This window comes from Amblyraja radiata, chromosome 2, assembly GCF_010909765.2.
Source record: "Amblyraja radiata isolate CabotCenter1 chromosome 2, sAmbRad1.1.pri, whole genome shotgun sequence".
Taxonomy (NCBI): Eukaryota; Metazoa; Chordata; class Chondrichthyes; order Rajiformes; family Rajidae; genus Amblyraja; species Amblyraja radiata.
Genome location: NC_045957.1, coordinates 96175881 through 96194390, shown reverse-complemented (window position 1 = coordinate 96194390; position 18510 = coordinate 96175881). Strand labels below are relative to the sequence as shown.

General features: G+C 42.4%; 1 protein-coding gene across 6 annotated transcripts in view; it reads left to right on the top strand.

The window, feature by feature from the left end:
* The window catches only part of ankrd28 (ankyrin repeat domain 28), a 210697-nt gene that overhangs the window by 137159 nt on the left and 55028 nt on the right, over positions 1 to 18510 (top strand). For 5 of the 6 annotated variants that reach the window (XM_033050798.1, XM_033050777.1, XM_033050815.1 and 2 more), the window contains 2 exons: positions 7643 to 7711; positions 16945 to 17085. In XM_033050798.1, coding sequence (XP_032906689.1) covers positions 7643 to 7711; positions 16945 to 17085 — 210 coding nt within the window. The remainder of the gene's footprint in view (positions 1 to 7642; positions 7712 to 16944; positions 17086 to 18510) is intronic. The other variant, XM_033050785.1, reaches the window with a different exon arrangement.

Here is an 18510-nt window from a genome sequence, read left to right as displayed (position 1 = left end):
TCACCTAATTGATGTTGGGAAGATTGTGGTGAATCACCTCCTTGAAAGGGCTACAGACAGGCCTTCTGGTGAAGGTACTTATAGATCAATCACTATTGCTGATTTGATCCATGTCTGGTTTTGCGATTTAGGACCCGATCCCTAATCCATGTTGGGTTTCTACCATGCCATCCTGTGGAATGTAAGCAATCATACTTTCAGTTTGAGCTACGACCTTGAGTCTACAGTTCCTGTAGTTATGGTCTCAGTATGTATTCGAATTAAAGTACTTATTATGAAGTTCTATGACTCAGTGTTAACAGTACTTTACACAGTATTCCTGTCATACAGTTGGGTCGTGTGGTGCAGGGATTTAGGCTCAACAACAGTGAATGAATAACAATATTTTTCCAAGTCAGGATGACAGCAACTCAGAGGGAATATAGAGACTATATTCCCATGTGTTATTTTTTCCCCTTGTCTCTCTTATCTATGATTGTTGCAAATTAGGGAAGAACTACTTAAGTTCCTTGGGTATACACTGCAGCCACTCTGCACTCTTGGTGAGGAGGAATTAATATTTAGAGTGGTTGACAGGGCACTACCAAAGCTGAAGGATTTGTCCTAGATGGTACTGAGGTTCTTAGATGGTACTAAGGTTCTTAACCAGGGCAAAACTTGCACAGTAAATGGTAGGGCCCAGAAGTGTGTTGCAGAGTAGAGAAACCGAGGGGTACAAGTGCCCAGTTCCCTGAAAGTGTTTGCTAGGGTACAGGAATCCAAAACTGGAGGACGTAGGTTTATGTTGGGAGGGGAAAGATTTAAAAGAGACCCGAGAGGCAATTTCTTTATGCAGCGATTGGTGTGTGTATATGAAATGAGCTACCAGACGAAACTGCAGAGGGAAGTGTAATGGTGACATTTAAAAGGCATTTAAACAGATATGGAAGGTTCAGAGGGTTATAGGTGAAATACAGGCAAATGGGACTAGGTCAACTATAAAACCAGGTTGGCATTGACTAGTTGGGCCAAAGAGCCTGTTTCCGTGTGGTTTCGCAAGATATTCTGGTTATATGAAAACAAAAGATGAAGCGTACAAATTAGCCAGAAAAAGCAGCCTACCAGAGGACTGGGAGAAATGCAGATACCAGCAGAGGAGGACAAAGGGTTTAATTAGGAAAGGGAAAATAGATTATGAAAGAAAACTGGCAGGGAACATAAAAACTGACTGCAAAAGCTTTTATAGATATGTGAAGAGAAAAAGATTAGTTAAAACAAATGTAGGTCCCTTGCAGTCAGAAACGGGTGAATTGATCATGGGGAACAAGGACATGGCAGACCAATTGAATAACTACTTTGGTTCTGTCTTCACTAAGGAAGACATAATGAGATGGAGAAACTGAGTTAAATCCAGGTTAGCCGGGAAGTGGTGTTTGGTAAATTGAATGCATTAAAGGCCGATAAATCCCCAGGGCCAGATAGGCTGCATCCCAGAGTACTTAAGGAAGTAGCCCCAGAAATAGTGGATACATTAGTGATAATTTTTCAAAACTCTTTAGATTCTGGAGTAGTTCCTGAGGATTGGAGGGTAGCTAATGTAACACCACTTTTTAAAAAGGGAGGGAGAGAGAAAACGGGGAATTACAGACCAGTTAGTCTAACGTCGGTAGTGGGGAAACTGCTAGAATCAGTAATTAAAGATGGGATAGCAGCACATTTGGAAAGTGGTGAAATCATTGGACAAAGTCAGCATGGATTTATGAAGGGTAAATCATGTCTGACGAATCTTATAGAATTTTTCGAGGATGTAACTAGTAGAGTGGATAAGGGAGAACCAGTGGATGTGTTATATCTGGACTTTCAGAAGGCTTTCGACAAGGTCCCACATAAGAGATTAGTATACAAACTTAAAGCACACGGTATTGGGGGTTCAGTATTGATGTGGATAGAGAACTGTCTGGCAGACAGGAAGCAAAGAGTAGGAGTAAACGGGTCCTTTTCACAATGGCAGGCAGTGACTAGTGGGGTACCGCAAGGCTCAGTTCTGGGACCCCAGCTATTTACGATATATATTAATGATTTGGACGAGGGAATTGAATGCAACATCTCCAAGTTTGCAGATGACACGAAGCTGGGGGGCAGTGTTAGCTGTGAGGAGGATGCTAGGAGGCTGCAAGGTGACTTGGATAGGCTGGGTGAGTGGGCAAATGCATAAGTATAATGTGGATAAATGTGAGGTTATCCACTTTGGTGGCAAAAACATGAAAGTAGATTATTATCTGAATGGTGGCCGATTAGGAAAGGGGGAGATGCAACGAGACCTGGGTGTCATGGTACACCAGTCATTAAAAGTAGGCATGCAGGTGCAGCAGGCAGTGAAGAAGGCGAATGGTATGTTAGCATTCATAGCAAAAGGATTTGAATATAGGAGCAGCGAGGTTCTACTGCAGTTGTACAGGGTCTTGGTGAGACCACACCTGGAGTATTGCGTACAGTTTTGGTCTCCTAATCTGAGGAAAGACATTCTTGCCATAGAGGGAGTACAGAGAAGGTTCACCAGACTGATTCCTGGGATGTCAGGACTTTCATATGAAGAAAGACTGGATAGACTCGGTTTGTACTCGCTAGAATTTAGAAGATTGAGGGGGGATCTTATAGAAACGTACAAAATTCTTAAGTGGTTGGACAGGCTAGATGCAGGAAGATTGTTCCCGATGTTGGGGAAGTCCAGAACAAGGGGTCACAGTTTAAGGATAAGGGGGAAATCTTTTAGGACCGAGATGAGGAAAACATTTTTCACACAGAGAGTGGTGAATCTCTGGAACTCTCTGCCACAGAAGGTAGTTGAGGCCAGTTCATTGGCTATATTTAAGAGGGAGTTAGATGTGGCCCTTGTGGCTAAAGGGATCAGGGGGTATGGAGAGAAGGCAGGTACGGGATACTGAGTTGGATGATCAGCCATGATCATATTGAATGGCGGTGCAGGCTCGAAGGGCCGAATGGCCTACTCCTGCACCTATTTTCTATGTTTCTATATTCTGATTTCTCAGAAACATTGGAGGTTACAGGGAGACCTGATATAAGTATATAAAAATTTGCGAGGCACAGGTAGACAGTCAGAAGTCTTGTCCAAGAATGGAAATATCAAAAGCTAGAGGGCATAGCTTTACGGTGAGAGAGGCAAACTTTGCAGAGATGTGCGGGACAGGTTTATTTTTACACAGATGGTGATGAGTGCCTGGAACGAATTGCCAGGAATTGTTGTGGAGGAAGATGTTCGGCGCATTGTGGGCTGAAGGGTCTGTTTCCTGTGCTGTACTATTTATGTTCTATATCTAGTATAGCTGTCACAATTTGGATACCAGTCACAATCCACAAATCTTTGAGGAAGAGTTTATTAAGTTGAGTGGGTTGGGAACATTTTACTTGCCTCCTTTTTTCTATTCCTGCTTTAATGTAGCAGTTTATGATTTGCCAAGCTATTTCAAGATGTAAGGTCTGGAGCCACCTATTGGCCAGATAGATTAAGGATGGCAGTTTAATAATAATAATCTTTATTGTCATTGTACAAGACAACGAAATTTTGTTGGAGCAGTCCTCCAGCTGCACAGGAATATGAGTATAAAAATACGATTAAAAAAAGAACTATTAAAAAATTAGACTATAAACATAAACATACAGGAGTATGGGCGGGTGTGTGAGAGAGAGGGGGGGGGGGATCAGTGTGGGAGGGGGATAGAGTTCAGTAGTGTCACAGCTCTATGGTAGAAGCTGTTTTTCAGTCTTGTCGTGCGGGCGCTCAGTGTCCTGTATCGTCTTCCTGAGGGCAGGAGGGTGAAGAGACAGTGTCCAGGGTGTGTGCTGTCTCTAATGATGCCCTTGACCCTCCGGATGCAGCGGGTCCGGTAGATGTCCTCCAGACTGGGGAGCTGGGTGCCAGTGATCCTCTCAGCAGTCTTAATGACGCGTTGGAGAGCTTTCCTGTTCTCTGCGGTGCAGCCAGAGTACCATACTGTGATGCAGTATGTGAGAACTGACTCGATGGCTGACCTGTAGAAGCTCACCAGCAGCTGTTGTGGGAGACGTGCCCTCTTCAAGCACCTCAGGAAGTGAAGCCTTTGAAGTCCTTTCTTGGCCGTCGCCGTGATGTTGACGGTCCAGGTCAGGTCGTGGCTGATGTTGACCCCGAGGTACTGAAAGGCATTAATGAATCAACTGACCAGTTTTTACAGTGCATTGAGAAAGTATTCAGACCCCTTCACTTTTTCCACATTTTGTTACATTACAAAATGGATTAAAAATTGATTAAATTTAATCCAAAATGGAATAAATTCTTTTTTTTAATCAGCAATCTACACACAATACTCCATAATAAAAAAGCCCCAAAAAAAGCTTTTGCAAAGTAATTAAAAACAAATAACTGGAATATCACATTTACATAAGTATTCAGACCCTTTGATATGACACTCAAAATTGAGGTTAGGTTCATCCTGTTCCCATTGATTATCCTTGAGATGTTTCTACAACTTGATTGGAGTCCACCAGTGGTAAATTAAATTGATTAGACATGATTTGGAAAGGCACACACCTATCTAAATAAGGTCCCACTGTTGACAGTGCATGTCAGAGCAAAAACCAAGCCATGAAGACGAAGGAATTGTCCATAGACCTCCGAGATAGGATTGTTTCAAGACATGGATCTGGGGAAGGGTATAAAACAGTTTCTGCAGCATTGCAGGTCCCGAAGAGCACAGTGGCCTCCTTCATTCTTAAATGGAAGAACTTTGGAACCACCAGGACTCTTCGTAGAGCTGACCGCCAGGCCAAACAGCAATCTGGGGAGAAGGGCCTTGGTCAGGGAGGTGAACAAGAACCCGATGGTCACTCTGACAGAGCTCCAGAGTTCCTCTGTGGAGATGGGAGAACCTTCCTGAAGGACAACTATATCTGCAGCACTCCACCAATCAGGCCTTTACGGTAGAGTGGCCAGACGGAATCCACTCCTCAGTAAAAGGCACATGGCAGCCTGCCAAAAGGCATGTGAAACAAGATTCTCTGGTCTGATGAAACCAAGATTGAACTCTTTGGCCTTGAAAGCCAAGCAGCATGTCTGGAGAAAACCAGGCACCGCTCATCACCTGGCCAATACCCTACCTACGGTGAAGCATGGTGGTGGCAGCATCATGGTGTGGGGATGTTTTTCAAAGGCAGGAACTAGAAGACTAGTCAGGATCGAGGGAAAGATGAACGGAGCAAAGTACAGAGAGATCCTTGATGAAAACCTGCTCCAGAGCATTCTGGACCTCAAACTGTGGCAGGAGTGGCCGTGACAAGTCTGTGAATGTCCTTGAGTGGCCCAGCCAGAGCCCGGACTTGAAACGATCGAAGATCTCTGGAGGGACCTGAAAATAGCTGTGCATCGACGCTCCCCATCCAACCTGACAGAGCGTGAGAGGACCTGCCAGAGAAGAATGGGAGAAATTACCCAAAAACAAGTGTGCCAAGTTTGTAGCGTCATACCCAAGAAGACTTGAGGCTATATTCGCAGCCAAAGGTGCCTCAACAAAGTACTGAGTAAAGGGTCTAAATACTTATGCAAATGTGATGTTTCAATTATTTATTTTTAATTACTTTGCAAAAATTTCTAAACACCTGTTTTCGCTTTTTTATTATGGGGTATTGTGCGTAGGTTGATGATGAAAACAATTTTTGTTAATCCATTTTAGAATAAGGCTGTAACGTAACAAATTGTGGAAAAAGTGAAGGGGCCTGAATACTTTCAGAATGCACTGTATTTTAAATTGCCAGGCAGTTGATCTGTAATAAATTCCACAGCCTCAATGGTGCAATTTGAATTTGTGTGTCCGGATTGCTAGCCCGTTCCTCTGGTCTACTCATCCTGTACCTTAACTGCTGCACCACACATTATCATGTTTAGCCTGCATAAGCCCAGTGTTGGACCTTCATGTTAAAAGTTCAGATACTGGCATTGCTCATGCATTGTTCTAAATTTAATTGTGTAATTTGTGCCTTGTTCAATTATTGAAAACTGCTACTAACTGAATACAGCAGTTTACGTGGGTAGCCCTCCAGTTAGCAATCATTATCACGTTTGCCCACTCCAATTTATGTAGTCATCAATACTTTTCCTTTACTCACCCTTTTCTATTTTTCCATCAAATCAAAAAGACAAATTAGTTTTATCTTTGTATTCCATCATAATGACAGCATCCTCAGAATCTGAATCGACTCACTGAAATTTCAAGAACCTTCGATTTTCCAGCATCTGAAGTTCCTTCTTAAGCACTTTTGTCAAGAATTATATCGTGTTGTTCGATATGTTGCTCACTGTAACTGATACCGCTTTAACATAGGCTTGTCATTGCATCTTGATTTATAATCCATACTTCCTGTGATTTAAAAATTAATATCTTCCGTAGTTGCTTTTATAGTCGTCTTATCCTGACATTGTGACAATGATGACCTTTATGCCAACATTTATAATCCTACAGTGGGTCCTACATCACAGATGCTATTTCCGTTTGAAAATTGCCAGGTATCTTGTGCAGTAATCGAGTTATACCGCACTGAAAAGGCCCTTCCATCCAACTTTTCTATGCAGACTAAGTCGCTGAACCGAGCTGGAACCACATAACTGCTCCTGGCCCATATCCCTCCAAATCTTTCCTACCCATGTAGCTATCCAAGTGCCATCTACCAAATCAACCATCTACCACCATCCTCCATCTCCTACTTTCAAGCCAATTTTGTATTCATTTGGATAGCTTGCTCTGGAACCCATGTGGACTAACCTCCAACACCAGCCTGGCGCAGCGGATGAGTTGCTGCCTTACAGTGAATGCAGCGCCGGAGACCTAGGTTAGATCCCAACTACAAGTGCTGTCTAGCAGTTTGTACGTTCTCCCTGTGACCTGCGTGGGTTTTCTCCGGGATCTTCGGTTTCCTCCCACACTCCAAAGACGTACAAAGGATAATTGGCTTGATAAATGTAAAAATTGTCCCTAGTGTGTGTAGGGGATCGCTGGTCGGCGAGGACCCAGTGGGCCGAAGGGCCTGTTTCCGCGCTGTATCTCTAAACTAAACTAAACCAGCCTGGCATGCAATATCTTACCAGAGGGCTTGCTAAGGGCCAAGTTGATAGTGTCTCCCATACTGCACCAGTGATCTTGGTCATTTCTTTAAAAAAAAGTCAGTCAAATTGGTGAGACACAATTTCCCACACAACCTGCTAGACAGCACCAATGCTGACAACCTGCAATTTGTCCTTGCCTTTCCCAATGCATGTTGGACCTCTCCCTTCCAGTGATTGTAGTATCTATTTGAGTTGCCACTTTTTTTGCCCATACTCTTCTCAAGCATTAACTGCATATTTGTTTTCCAACATCTGCAAATTAGAGCCAATGAATGGGGGAACCACAAGAAGGTGAAAATTGATAAAGAAAAATGTACACTGGGATTCAAATTTTTTTGGAAAATTTGTGTTTCAGTACCAATGCTTTCTCAGAAACTGTTGACGTTATTGATCTTGCTACAAATAGTTGCAGTTGTGCATCTTTTTATCAGTCTAACAAAATACTGTCTGAATCTTTGAATTTCAGTTTTAACGTACCTTATAGCTTTGTTATACATCTTTTTATTTTAGAAATCTTGAATGCTTAAATTTGTTGCTTAACAGTGGAGCTGATTTCAACAAAAAAGATAAATTTGGCAGGTAAGAAATAAAACTGACTTTTTACAAAATTCATTGCAATGAAGTAAAATTTTGAAATATTCTTAGTATTGGTGAAATTAAATATACACATTATAATGTTCATTCCAGTTTTACTTAATGTGTATCCTACACCATCATAATACTCCCTATCGGCATTATTTCTGCATATCTGTTGTGTCCATACTCATGACCATTTGGCACATTTACTTCTTTGTTTCTGTTTATTTTGGCCTATTAAATGACCTTGAGTCAGCTCAAAGTACAGAAAGTTATCTTTTAAACCAGGTTTTTTTTGCTTGATTCAGTCAAAATTTACTTGGTATTTAAGTTCAAAATACTTTGATATTACTTTCAATATCGTAAAGAGAGATCCTCTGAATTGACATTCTCCATTGAGCATCGTTGAAAGAAATGTTATGGATTCAGGATGTCCGAATTAATCTCATTAAACCTAAAACATGAGATTCTCTGATCCAATGGAATTTTCCCAGTTATCTATTGCATCTGCTGTTGGGTAGTTGATCACAAAAGCATAATTCTGTCATAATATCATATGCTGACCCTTCTATCGTTATAGCTTGGTTATTTGAATACATTGTTTACAAGGATATCACAGAATGAACGATGGATTCTGGAAGCAAGTTGAGGTGTTTGTCCCATCATGTGGAAGATAAAGACTTATGGCAATATTTGATGAGAGAATAAGCGAGTTCGGTATTCTGATAAACGCAAGGAATCATGGGATTTGTCAAAGGTCATTCGGGGGGAAAAAAGCGAACAGAGTGTGTATAAATTGTATAAATTGTTAACTATTCTACCAACAAATGTATGTTTTTAATGTTTCTTTGTGTGTGTGGTGTGGGGGGGTAAGGGGGAAACCGTTTTGGTCATCTCCACGGAGAGGCGACTTTTTCCATGTCGCCTCCCCCGTGGCCTAACAGCAAGGATCTGTGCGGCCTTTCCCGGAGACATGCCCGGGGCTTCAGTAGCGGGCGCAGCGTGGAGCGGGCGAGCCCTCGCCTGGGCTCGACGGAGGGGAGTGCTCCGTTCGCTGGCCCGCGGCAGCCTGAAGCCGCGGTCTGCAGAGCTCCGGCCGGCGCGACGTCCGCAGCCTGGGATCCCTCGTGAGGGACCCGGGGAGAAGAAGAAGCTCCGAATGCCGGCCCGCGGCCAACTTCTACCGCGGGCGCGGCGTGGACTTACCATCAGGAGCGGGGTCCCTCGCCGGGGATCCCTTGAGGGGAGCTTCGACTGCCAGCCCTGCGGTCTGTGGTGCTTCTGGCTGCGGCGTGAACTTTAAATCTCCGACAGCCGGCCTGCGGCCTACACCAACTTGAAGCCGCGGTCTCCGGTGGGGGAGGCACCGTTTCAGGACTTTTTACCTTGTCTGCACATCTGGACGCCCGCAGCGACAGCTGCGGAGGGTTGAGGTCCCTCCCGACCACGGGGGAAAATGGAGGAGGACTGGCCAATTTTTGTGCCTTCCACCACAGTGATGAATGCTGTGGTGGATGTTTGTGTTAAATTTTTTGTGTGTTTTTGTGTGTTTTTCACTGCTGGCAAATTCATTTCACTTGCACTTTATGTGCAATGTGACGAATAAAACTGATTGTATTGTATTTAAATCATCCGGCCCGCTGGCGTATATTTTTAGTGAATATAATGTTGTTCTTGCCTTCAGTGGGACCTTGCCCAAAGTTGTCCCAGTGCTCGGGCAAGGCAGTTCTCCGGGACGGTTTTGACTGGGATGGTTTTACATTGTGAAGTTCACTGTGCCTGAGTTATTGATCAGAGTGAACACCCGCTCTTGTGGATCTATCTCACTGTGGAGTCTGTCACAGACGGGTTACACCGCCTGTTGGTCAATAATTGGATCAATCTCCTGAACCAGTGGCCGCGGATCTACCGGCGTGTGTTCTTTCCGAACTGAACTCACTGTGGAATGAATCCATTAACAGAGCCACTCTGCTGCCGGATTCTAAAGAGCCTGTCCCACTACGAAATCAAAATCGTGGTCAGTACGTAGAATGTACGAAGCGGGTACGTCGGAGCTCGGGACGTCTCTTAGCGGCTCGTAACGCTAACGGCAGGTACTCGGGAAACGCGATAAGCTCGTGAAGTTTTTTCAACATGTTGAAAAATGTCCACGAGAGCCCCAAGTACCTACGAGCGGCTATTACCGTACTTCTCCGAGTTCGAATCAGGAGTAACTTGGGAGAAATTCCCTCGTACAGTGGGACAGGCCCTTTAGTTGTCCCTGCCTTCCTCTGGAACCCTCCTCGTCCCCGTCAGATGCCGGGTTCCCAGAGCCCTGGTTAAACGCGGCCGGTCACGGTTAAGTCTGTAAAACCGGCCACATCAGAGATTAGTGTTTTAACGAATGAAAGGACCATTCCGCCTATTGTAGCGGGTGGCTCTTCGTGAGGAGTGTGAGAGGGAGAGTGGAGGAGTGTGGGGCGAGGTTTAATTTCCAGCGGCATGTAAATGATGGACCCACAAGGGTTGACACTGTAATGGCAGTAGCGAGAATCTGTTTCAACAGTTTGTTTATTTTCAGCGGAGCTAAAAAAATAAAACACAAAGCGACCTAAATGATCACCGCACTTACTGCGGATGTCCTAATTACTGCCATTGATAAAGTTACATTACTATACCGCAAGGAGTGAACAAATCTAAATATATCACAGAAAACATTAAAAGTTTGTTTGCTGAAGTTTTTACCAGGCACACCATTAACTGCAATGGGCGTATAACAGTTATACGCTCCGAAGCAATAAAAAGCAATAAAACACCGAAGCATAAAGCAATAAAACCAACAAAATCATCGTAGTTTTGTACAAATGTACCATAAATACACCTAGTTACTAGACCAACTGGCAGGGGTTTTTGCGGACATTTTCGATCTCTCACTGCTGAGGTCTGAGGTTCCCTCCTGCTTTAAGAGGGCATCAATAATACCGATGCCCAAGAAGAGTAAGTTGACGTGCCTCAATGACTATCGACCAGTGGCACTAACGTCTGTGGTGATGAAGTGCTTTGAGAGGTTGGTTATGGGGCATATCAACTATTACCTCAATAAGAAGCTCGACCCACTACAGTTCGCATCACAACAGGTCCACGGAGGATGCGACCGCACCGGATCACTTGGACAATAAAAACACTTACTTCAGGCTGTTGTTTATAGACTTCAGCTCGGCGTTCAATACCATCATCCCCTCCAAGCTGGTTACGAAACTCACGGAACTGGGTCTCTGCGCATCCCTATGCAATTGGATCCTCAACTTCCTCATCCACAGACCACAGTCTGTTCGAATTGGCAGAAACGCTTCATCCCCAGTGATAATCAGTACGGGAGCACCTCAAGGCTGCCTGCTCAGCCCCCTGCTTTACTCACTCTATACTCATGACTGTGTAGCTGGACATAGTGCAAACTCCATTTTCAAGTTCACTGACGACACCACCGTTGTGGGACAAATGAGTGATGAGTCAGAATATAGAAGTGAGATCGACTGACTGACCTAATGGTGCCAGCACAACAACCTGGCTCTCAATATCAGCTAAACCAAAGAACTGATTGTGGACTTTGGAAGAGGAAGGTTGAGGACCCACAATCGTGTTTACATCAATGGGACGATGGTGGAGAGTCAAAAACTTAAAATTCCTGGGCGTGCATATTTCCGACGATCCTTCCTGGACCCAGCACACTGATGCAATCATAAAGAAAGCACATCAGCGCGTCTACCTCCTGAGAAGATTATGGAGATTTGGTATGTCAAAGTGACCTGGTTCGGCAACTTGAACGTTCAGGAGCGGAAAAGACTGCAAAAAGTTGGGAACACTGCCCAGGCCATCACCGACTCTGACTTCCCCACCATCGAAGGGATCTATCGTAGTCGCTGCCTCAAAAAGGCAGCCAACATCATCAAAGACCCACACCATCCTGGCCACACACTCATGTCATCACTGCCATCAGGAAGAAGGTACAGGAGCCTGAGAACTGTAACGTCCAGGTTCAAGAACAGCTTCTCTGCAGCCATCAGGCTATTAAACACTACAATCTCATAAGCTATGAACTACAATAGACTAATTATTATTATTGCACTGTTATTGTTTGTTCTTTTTTTCCTGAATTTTTGTTATTATTTACTATGATCACATATTCTGTTGTGCTGCAGCAAGTAAGAATTTCATTGTTCTATCTGGGACATATGACAATAAAACGCACTTGACTTGAAATACCAAACTTGCTTATTCTCCCATTGGCCAGGCCGATATAATTAAAGGCTGATTATTTGTTAATTTATTTCATTGCATATGGTAAATCCAAAAGGTCACGAGGTACATCCCTCCAAATTCAGGAACAGTTTCATCCCAGCTGTTATCAAGCAACTGAAACTGCCTCTTACCTGCTGGAGTGCGGTCCTGACCTCCCATCTAACTCATTGGAGACCTTTGAACTATCTTTATTCAGACTATCTTGCGCTAAATTTTGTGCCCTTTATCTGTACATTAGACGACTTGATTGTAGTCATGTGTAGTATTTTTCTGGATAGCAGCAAACAAAAGCTTGTCACTGCTCCTCAGTACATGTGACAATAATAAACAAAACTAAACTAAATTTCAAATTTATCAAACAGATTTATGAATGCAAGGAGTTATCAGTTACCTTGGACTTTATCTTACTCAATCTAAGGACAGGATTGCTCATCGATTTAACACAGCTTAGTTAGTTGAGAATCTCACTTCTATGATTTACATGAATGATTTTTGCCATAAATATGCATGTGATAAAAATGAGAAAGAATATGACACTACCTGCCTTTCTCTTTCTTATGAACAAATAAATAAAATAATTCCTCACTTAATTTGGTTTTGGTGTCTTTTCAAGTTATCCAATATTGCTGAAAGTTTAAAACGGTAATTTTTGTGTAAAAGAGGGGCTTGCCTTCTCCCTTCATCTATCTTGTTTCTTGCTTCTTGACTTGTGGGCTGATTTATACATAATCATAGGTTTCCCAATGAAGTTTATAATCGATGACCCAGAGATTGACTCTTTAAATGTATTATTTAATTGCTGACATTGTGTGCTGATGGCCAGCTCCTTCATCTCAGAGTCAAGAATGTTTAATTGTGATATGTCCCAAAGAGGAACAATGAAATTCTTGTACTTGTCAGCTGCAATGGCAGTGTGATATTTGGGCCATTTTTGCACTTCTTGTCACTCCAAAGACATAAAGGTTTGAGGGGTAATTGGCTTGGTGTAATTGTAAATTATCCCTAGTGTGTACGATAATGTTAGTGTGAGGGGGTCGCTGGTCGGTGCTGACTCGTTGGGCCATAGGGCTTGTTTTGCAGCGGTAGGGTTGCTGGCTTGCAGCGCCATGACCCGGGTTCGATCCCGACTACTGGTGCTGTGTGTACAGTGTTTGTACGTTCTCCCCGTGACAGCTTGGGTTTTCTCAGCGTTCTTCGGTTTCCTCCCACACTGCAAAGACGTACAGGCATGTAGGTTAATTGGCTTGGTGTATGTGTAAATTGTCCCTAGTGTGTGTAGGATAGTATTAATGTGCGGGGATCGCTGGTCGGCCTAACTCGATGGGCCGAAGAGCCTATTTCCGTGCTGTATATCTAAACTAAAAATTAAATGTTCCCATATGATTCCCAGAATATATTCTTCCTGCTAATTCCCTATTTCCTAGCATGCTGTATGAATTATGGTCGGTGCACATTGTCAGATTTTAATAAAGGCCATTTTTATACATTTTGGTTTCACCATGTAGAAATTACAGCTGTGTTTATACATAGTCCCCCCAATTCAGGGCACCATGATGTTTGGGACACATGGCTTCACGGGTGTTTGTTTAATTGCCTCCTCAATGCAGGTATAAGAGAGTTCTCAGCACCTAGTCTTTCCCCCAGTCTTTCCATCATCTTTGGAAACTTTTATTAACATGAGAACCAGAGTTGTGCCAATGAAGTCAAAGAAGCCATTATGAGACTGAGAAACAAGAATAAAACTGTTCGAGACATCAGCCAAACCTTAGGATTACCAAAATCAACTGTTTGGAACATCATTAAGAAGAAAGAGAGCACTGGTGAGGTTACCAATCACAAAGGGACTGGCAGGCCAAGGAAAACCACAGGTGATGACTTCCTACAGAAAGGAAGTGTCACAGCTGGCGTCCTGGTGCCATTGCAACAACCTGGACAGTGGAATTGATTGTAGACTTTAGGAGAGCTCCCCCTCCCCTCACCCCACAACACCACAGTCACATCTGTGGTGTCTTTCAAGTTCCTGGGAACCATCATCACCAAGGACCTTAAGTGGGGGGCTACTATCGACTCCACAGTCAAAAACAGATAATGTACTTCCTGCGGCAGCGGAGGAAGCACAATCTACCACAGGCAATGATGGTCCAATTCTATACAGCCATCGTAGAGTCTGTCCTCACCTTCTCCATCATGGTATGGTTTGGATGAGCCACCAAGCATGACACCCGGAGGCTGCAGCGAATCGTCCGATCAGCTGAGAAGGTTGTTGGCTGCAACCTTCCCTCCATTGACGAACTGTACACTGCAAGGGCCAGGAAGCGAGCGGGTAAGATCATCTCTGACCCCTCTCACCCTGGCCACAAACTCTTTGAATCATTTCCCTCTGGAAGGCGACTCCGGACTGTCAAAGCTGCCACAGCCAGACATAAAAACAGCTTTTTTCCACGAGTAGTAGCTCTACTCAATAACCAAAAATCTGTAGCCTCCTTTTGCTCTGGTATTTTATTTAATTCACATGTTTAATCAATGTTTTATTATTAATGTTTAATGTTTTATGTTTCATTCTTAACTGTCACTGTATGTCATGTTGACACTTGCGGGTGGAGCACCAAGGCAAATTCCTTGTATGTGAATACTTGGCCAATAAACTTATTCATTCATTCAGAAGAAGAAGAATTCTCTCTATAATAAAGAAAAATCCCCAAACACCTGTCCGACAGATCAGAAACAATCTTCAGGAATCAGGTATTAATTTGTCAATGACACTGTCCGCAGAAGACTTCATGAACAGAAATACAGAGGCTACACTGCAAGATGCAAACCACTGGTTAGCCGCAAAAATAGGATGGCCAGATTACAGTTTGCCAAGAAGTACTTAAAAGAGCAACCACAGTTCTGGAAAAAGGTCTTGTAGACAGATGTGACAAAGATTAACTTATATCAGAATGATGGCAAGAGCAAAGTATGGAGGAGAGAAGGAACTGTCCAAGATCCAAGGCATACCACCTCATCTGTGAAACACAGTGGTGGGGGTGTTATGGCCTGGGCATGTATGGGTGTTATGGTTGGGCATGCATGAAGGAACTGGCTCACTTATCTTCATTGATGATACAACTGGTAATGGTAGTAGCATAATGAATTATGAAGTGTATAGACACATCCTATCTGCTCCAGTTCAAACAAATGCCTCAAAACTAATTAGCCCGCGGTGCACTCTACATACAGCAAGACATTGATCCCAAACATACTACTAAAGCAACTACTAAAGGAGTTTTTCAAAGCTAAAAAATTGTCAATTCTTGAGTGGCCGTTCTGAACCCAATGGAGCATGCCTTTTATATGCTGAAAGGAAAACTGAAGAGGACTAGCCCCCAAAACAAACATAAGCTAAAGATGGCTGTAAAACAGGCCTGGCAGAGCATCACCAGAGAAGACACCCAACAACTGGTGATGTCCATGAATCACAGACTTCAAGCAATCATTGCATGCAAAGGATATGCAACAAAATACTAACCATGACTACTTTCATTTACATGACATTACTGTGTCCCAAACATGATGGTGCCCTGAAATGGAGGGACTATGTATAAACACTACTGTAATTGCTACATGGTGAAACCAAAATGTATAAAAACGGCCTTTATTAACATCTGACAATGTCCACCGACCAAATGTGTTTTTTTCTATTACAAATCTCAAATTGTGGAGTACAGGGGCAAATTAATAAATTATGGTTCTTTGTCCCAAACATTATAGAGGGCACTGTAGAATTATATTAAAGTGCATTTTTTATTTTTTTGCCTTGAGCCTATTTGGAAGAAAAAATAATTGGGAAGGATTGAGATGAGGTTTTTCAAAAAAACATCCTAGAATTATAAAATAATCTCATTAGTTTTTTAATAAGTATTTAGTAACTATTTTCATTATTTATTATGTTTACTCTCTCACATCCTTTGTAAGCTGCTTTTATGATGGCCAAAGTAAAAGTATTAAGAGTTGTGAGGTCAGGAATTCAACTGATGATTTAATGGAGTTTAGTTTACAGGTGATAGGGATTTATATGCAGGAATTGGATTCTGCTAGGCATATCTTTGTTCAACGTTCCCAGTCATAGAGGAGTACATTCCTTCTGTTTGGAAATGTTGGCCTGTTATGTCACTGAGTCATGTTCCCACATAAACTGCAATGTTAGCAAGAATTAATGTGCTTGATTGTTGACTATTTCTGGTTGATGTTAACATAAAACAGTGTGAGGATGAAATTGACATTAGCTTCCATGCTCTGTCGCTGATTCTGTCTAGACTATTATACTCTTTTGAGACTAGCTGTCTAACAGTGTCTGCAGAATGTAATTCTGCAAGAAGTACTTTCTAGAGGAGACAGGGATGATTCATGGTGTGGTTTAGAAAAAAATAATTAGCCTGGCGAGTATGATCAAGTCAAGTCATGTTTATTTGTCACATACACATACGAGATGTGCAGTGAAATGAAAGTGGCAATGCTCGCGGACTATTGTGCAAAAAGACAAATAACCAAACAACCAAACAAACTATAAACACAATCATAACACACATATACCTTTACATAATAAATAATGGAAGGAAAAACGTTCAGTAGAGTTAGTCCCTGGTGAGATAGGCGTTTACAGTCCGAATGGCCTCTGGGAAGAAACTCCTTCTCAACCTCTCTGTTCTCACCGCATGGCAACGGAGGCGTTTGCCTGACCGTAGCAGCTGGAACAGTCCGTTGCAGGGGTGAAAGGGGTCTCTCATGATATTGTTGGCTCTGGAGTTGCATCTCCTGATGTATAGTTCCTGCAGGGGGGCAAGTGAAGTTCCCATAGTGCGTTCGACCGAACGCACTACTCTCTGCAGAGCCTTCTTGTCCTTGGCAGAGCAATTCTGCATTGCATTGGAGGATGCATTGGAGGATGTTTACTCAGCTCACCTTATTCCTTTCAGAACACCATTGCATTACGCTGCTGCCAACTGCAACTATCAGTGCCTGTTTGCTCTTGTGGGATCTGGAGCCAGTGTAAATGATCTGGATGAAAGAGGTTGCACGCCACTTCACTATGCAGCAGCATCAGACACAGATGGAAAGTAAGTGATGTATAATTACTTGCATATTATGGTAGATTAGTAATGGTGTGGCTCATTATGGTTTGATCTTAATTTAAAATGTTATGTTTATGTTATGTTTATGTTAAAATTTTATGTTTATGTTAAAATGTATTTTGTGTGTTTTGTTGCTTTTTATTGGTATGACTATGGAAAATCAAATTCATTGTATGTTGCAAAACATACTTGGTTAATAAAGTATGATTATGATGATGATTAAATGCTTTTTTTTCAGTCAGCAGATATAGAAATATAGAAAATAGGTGCAGGAGTAGGCCATTCAGCCCTTCGAGCCTGCACCACCATTCAATATGATCATGGCTGATCACAGCTGTCTCACAGTGTCTGCAGAATGTAATTCTGCAAGAACTACTTTCTTGAGGAGACAGGGATGATTCATGGTGTGGTTTAGAAAAAATTAATTAGCCTGGCGACTATGATATGCATTGGAGGATGTTTACTCAGCTCACCTTATTCCTTTCACCACTGCATTACGCTAGCCAATATGATCATATGGGTGTTTATTGCCCGTTCCTAATTATCCATGAACTGGGTGGCATTTCAATACTCAGATAAGAATGAACCACATTGTGGTGGGTCTAGATCATGCATAAACCAGAACAGATGAGAGCAGCTAATCTCTATATCTAATGGGCATTGATTACCTTGATTGGTTTTGTATCAATCGATGTGTTTCACTGCTGATCCAACTTTTGATTGCAGATTTATTTACCCATTGAATTTAAACTCCCCAGTTTCCTTAATACGTTTTGAACATTTCCAATCCTATCCTGAATTGTTGATTTGGTGCTCTGCTCCAATAGAACATTAATTATGCTTCCGTGCTCTGCAATAAGAATTATATTTACAAAGATGATAAATTAAACCATCTGTAGCTTTTACCCAGAGCAGCAGTTTGAAGATTATTTTACAAGATTGACTGGTTCATAACTTGCTTATTTGTTCTCGCTTTGAATCTATTGAAAAAGTAAATTTCATTTAAATTGCTCTTTCTTATCATTCATTTTTGTCCACCAAAGAGCTTTCATTTTATTCTCTTTATTCAATTTTGGCTAAAAGATCCATTGTTTTTTACGGCATTGATATCTGAGAAGCATATAGATCGTTACATTTTTCAACATGTCATTCAGGTATTTGGTGTACAATGGTATACAAAAATGGTGTACAAAAATGTCCTCATCTATGATCTCCATCCCCTTTATTGTCAGTGTTAGTTACCGTGGAGGTACCGGGTTTCTCTTCTCTTAGTGACTTTCCTTCATTGTTTTGCCACCTTTGTGAAGGAGCTATCCACTTTCCCACTTTCATCTGCCTCTTCCAGTGAATATTTTACCAACTTCATTATTTTGTAAAAACAAGAAACTGCAGATGCTGGTTTACTAAAGG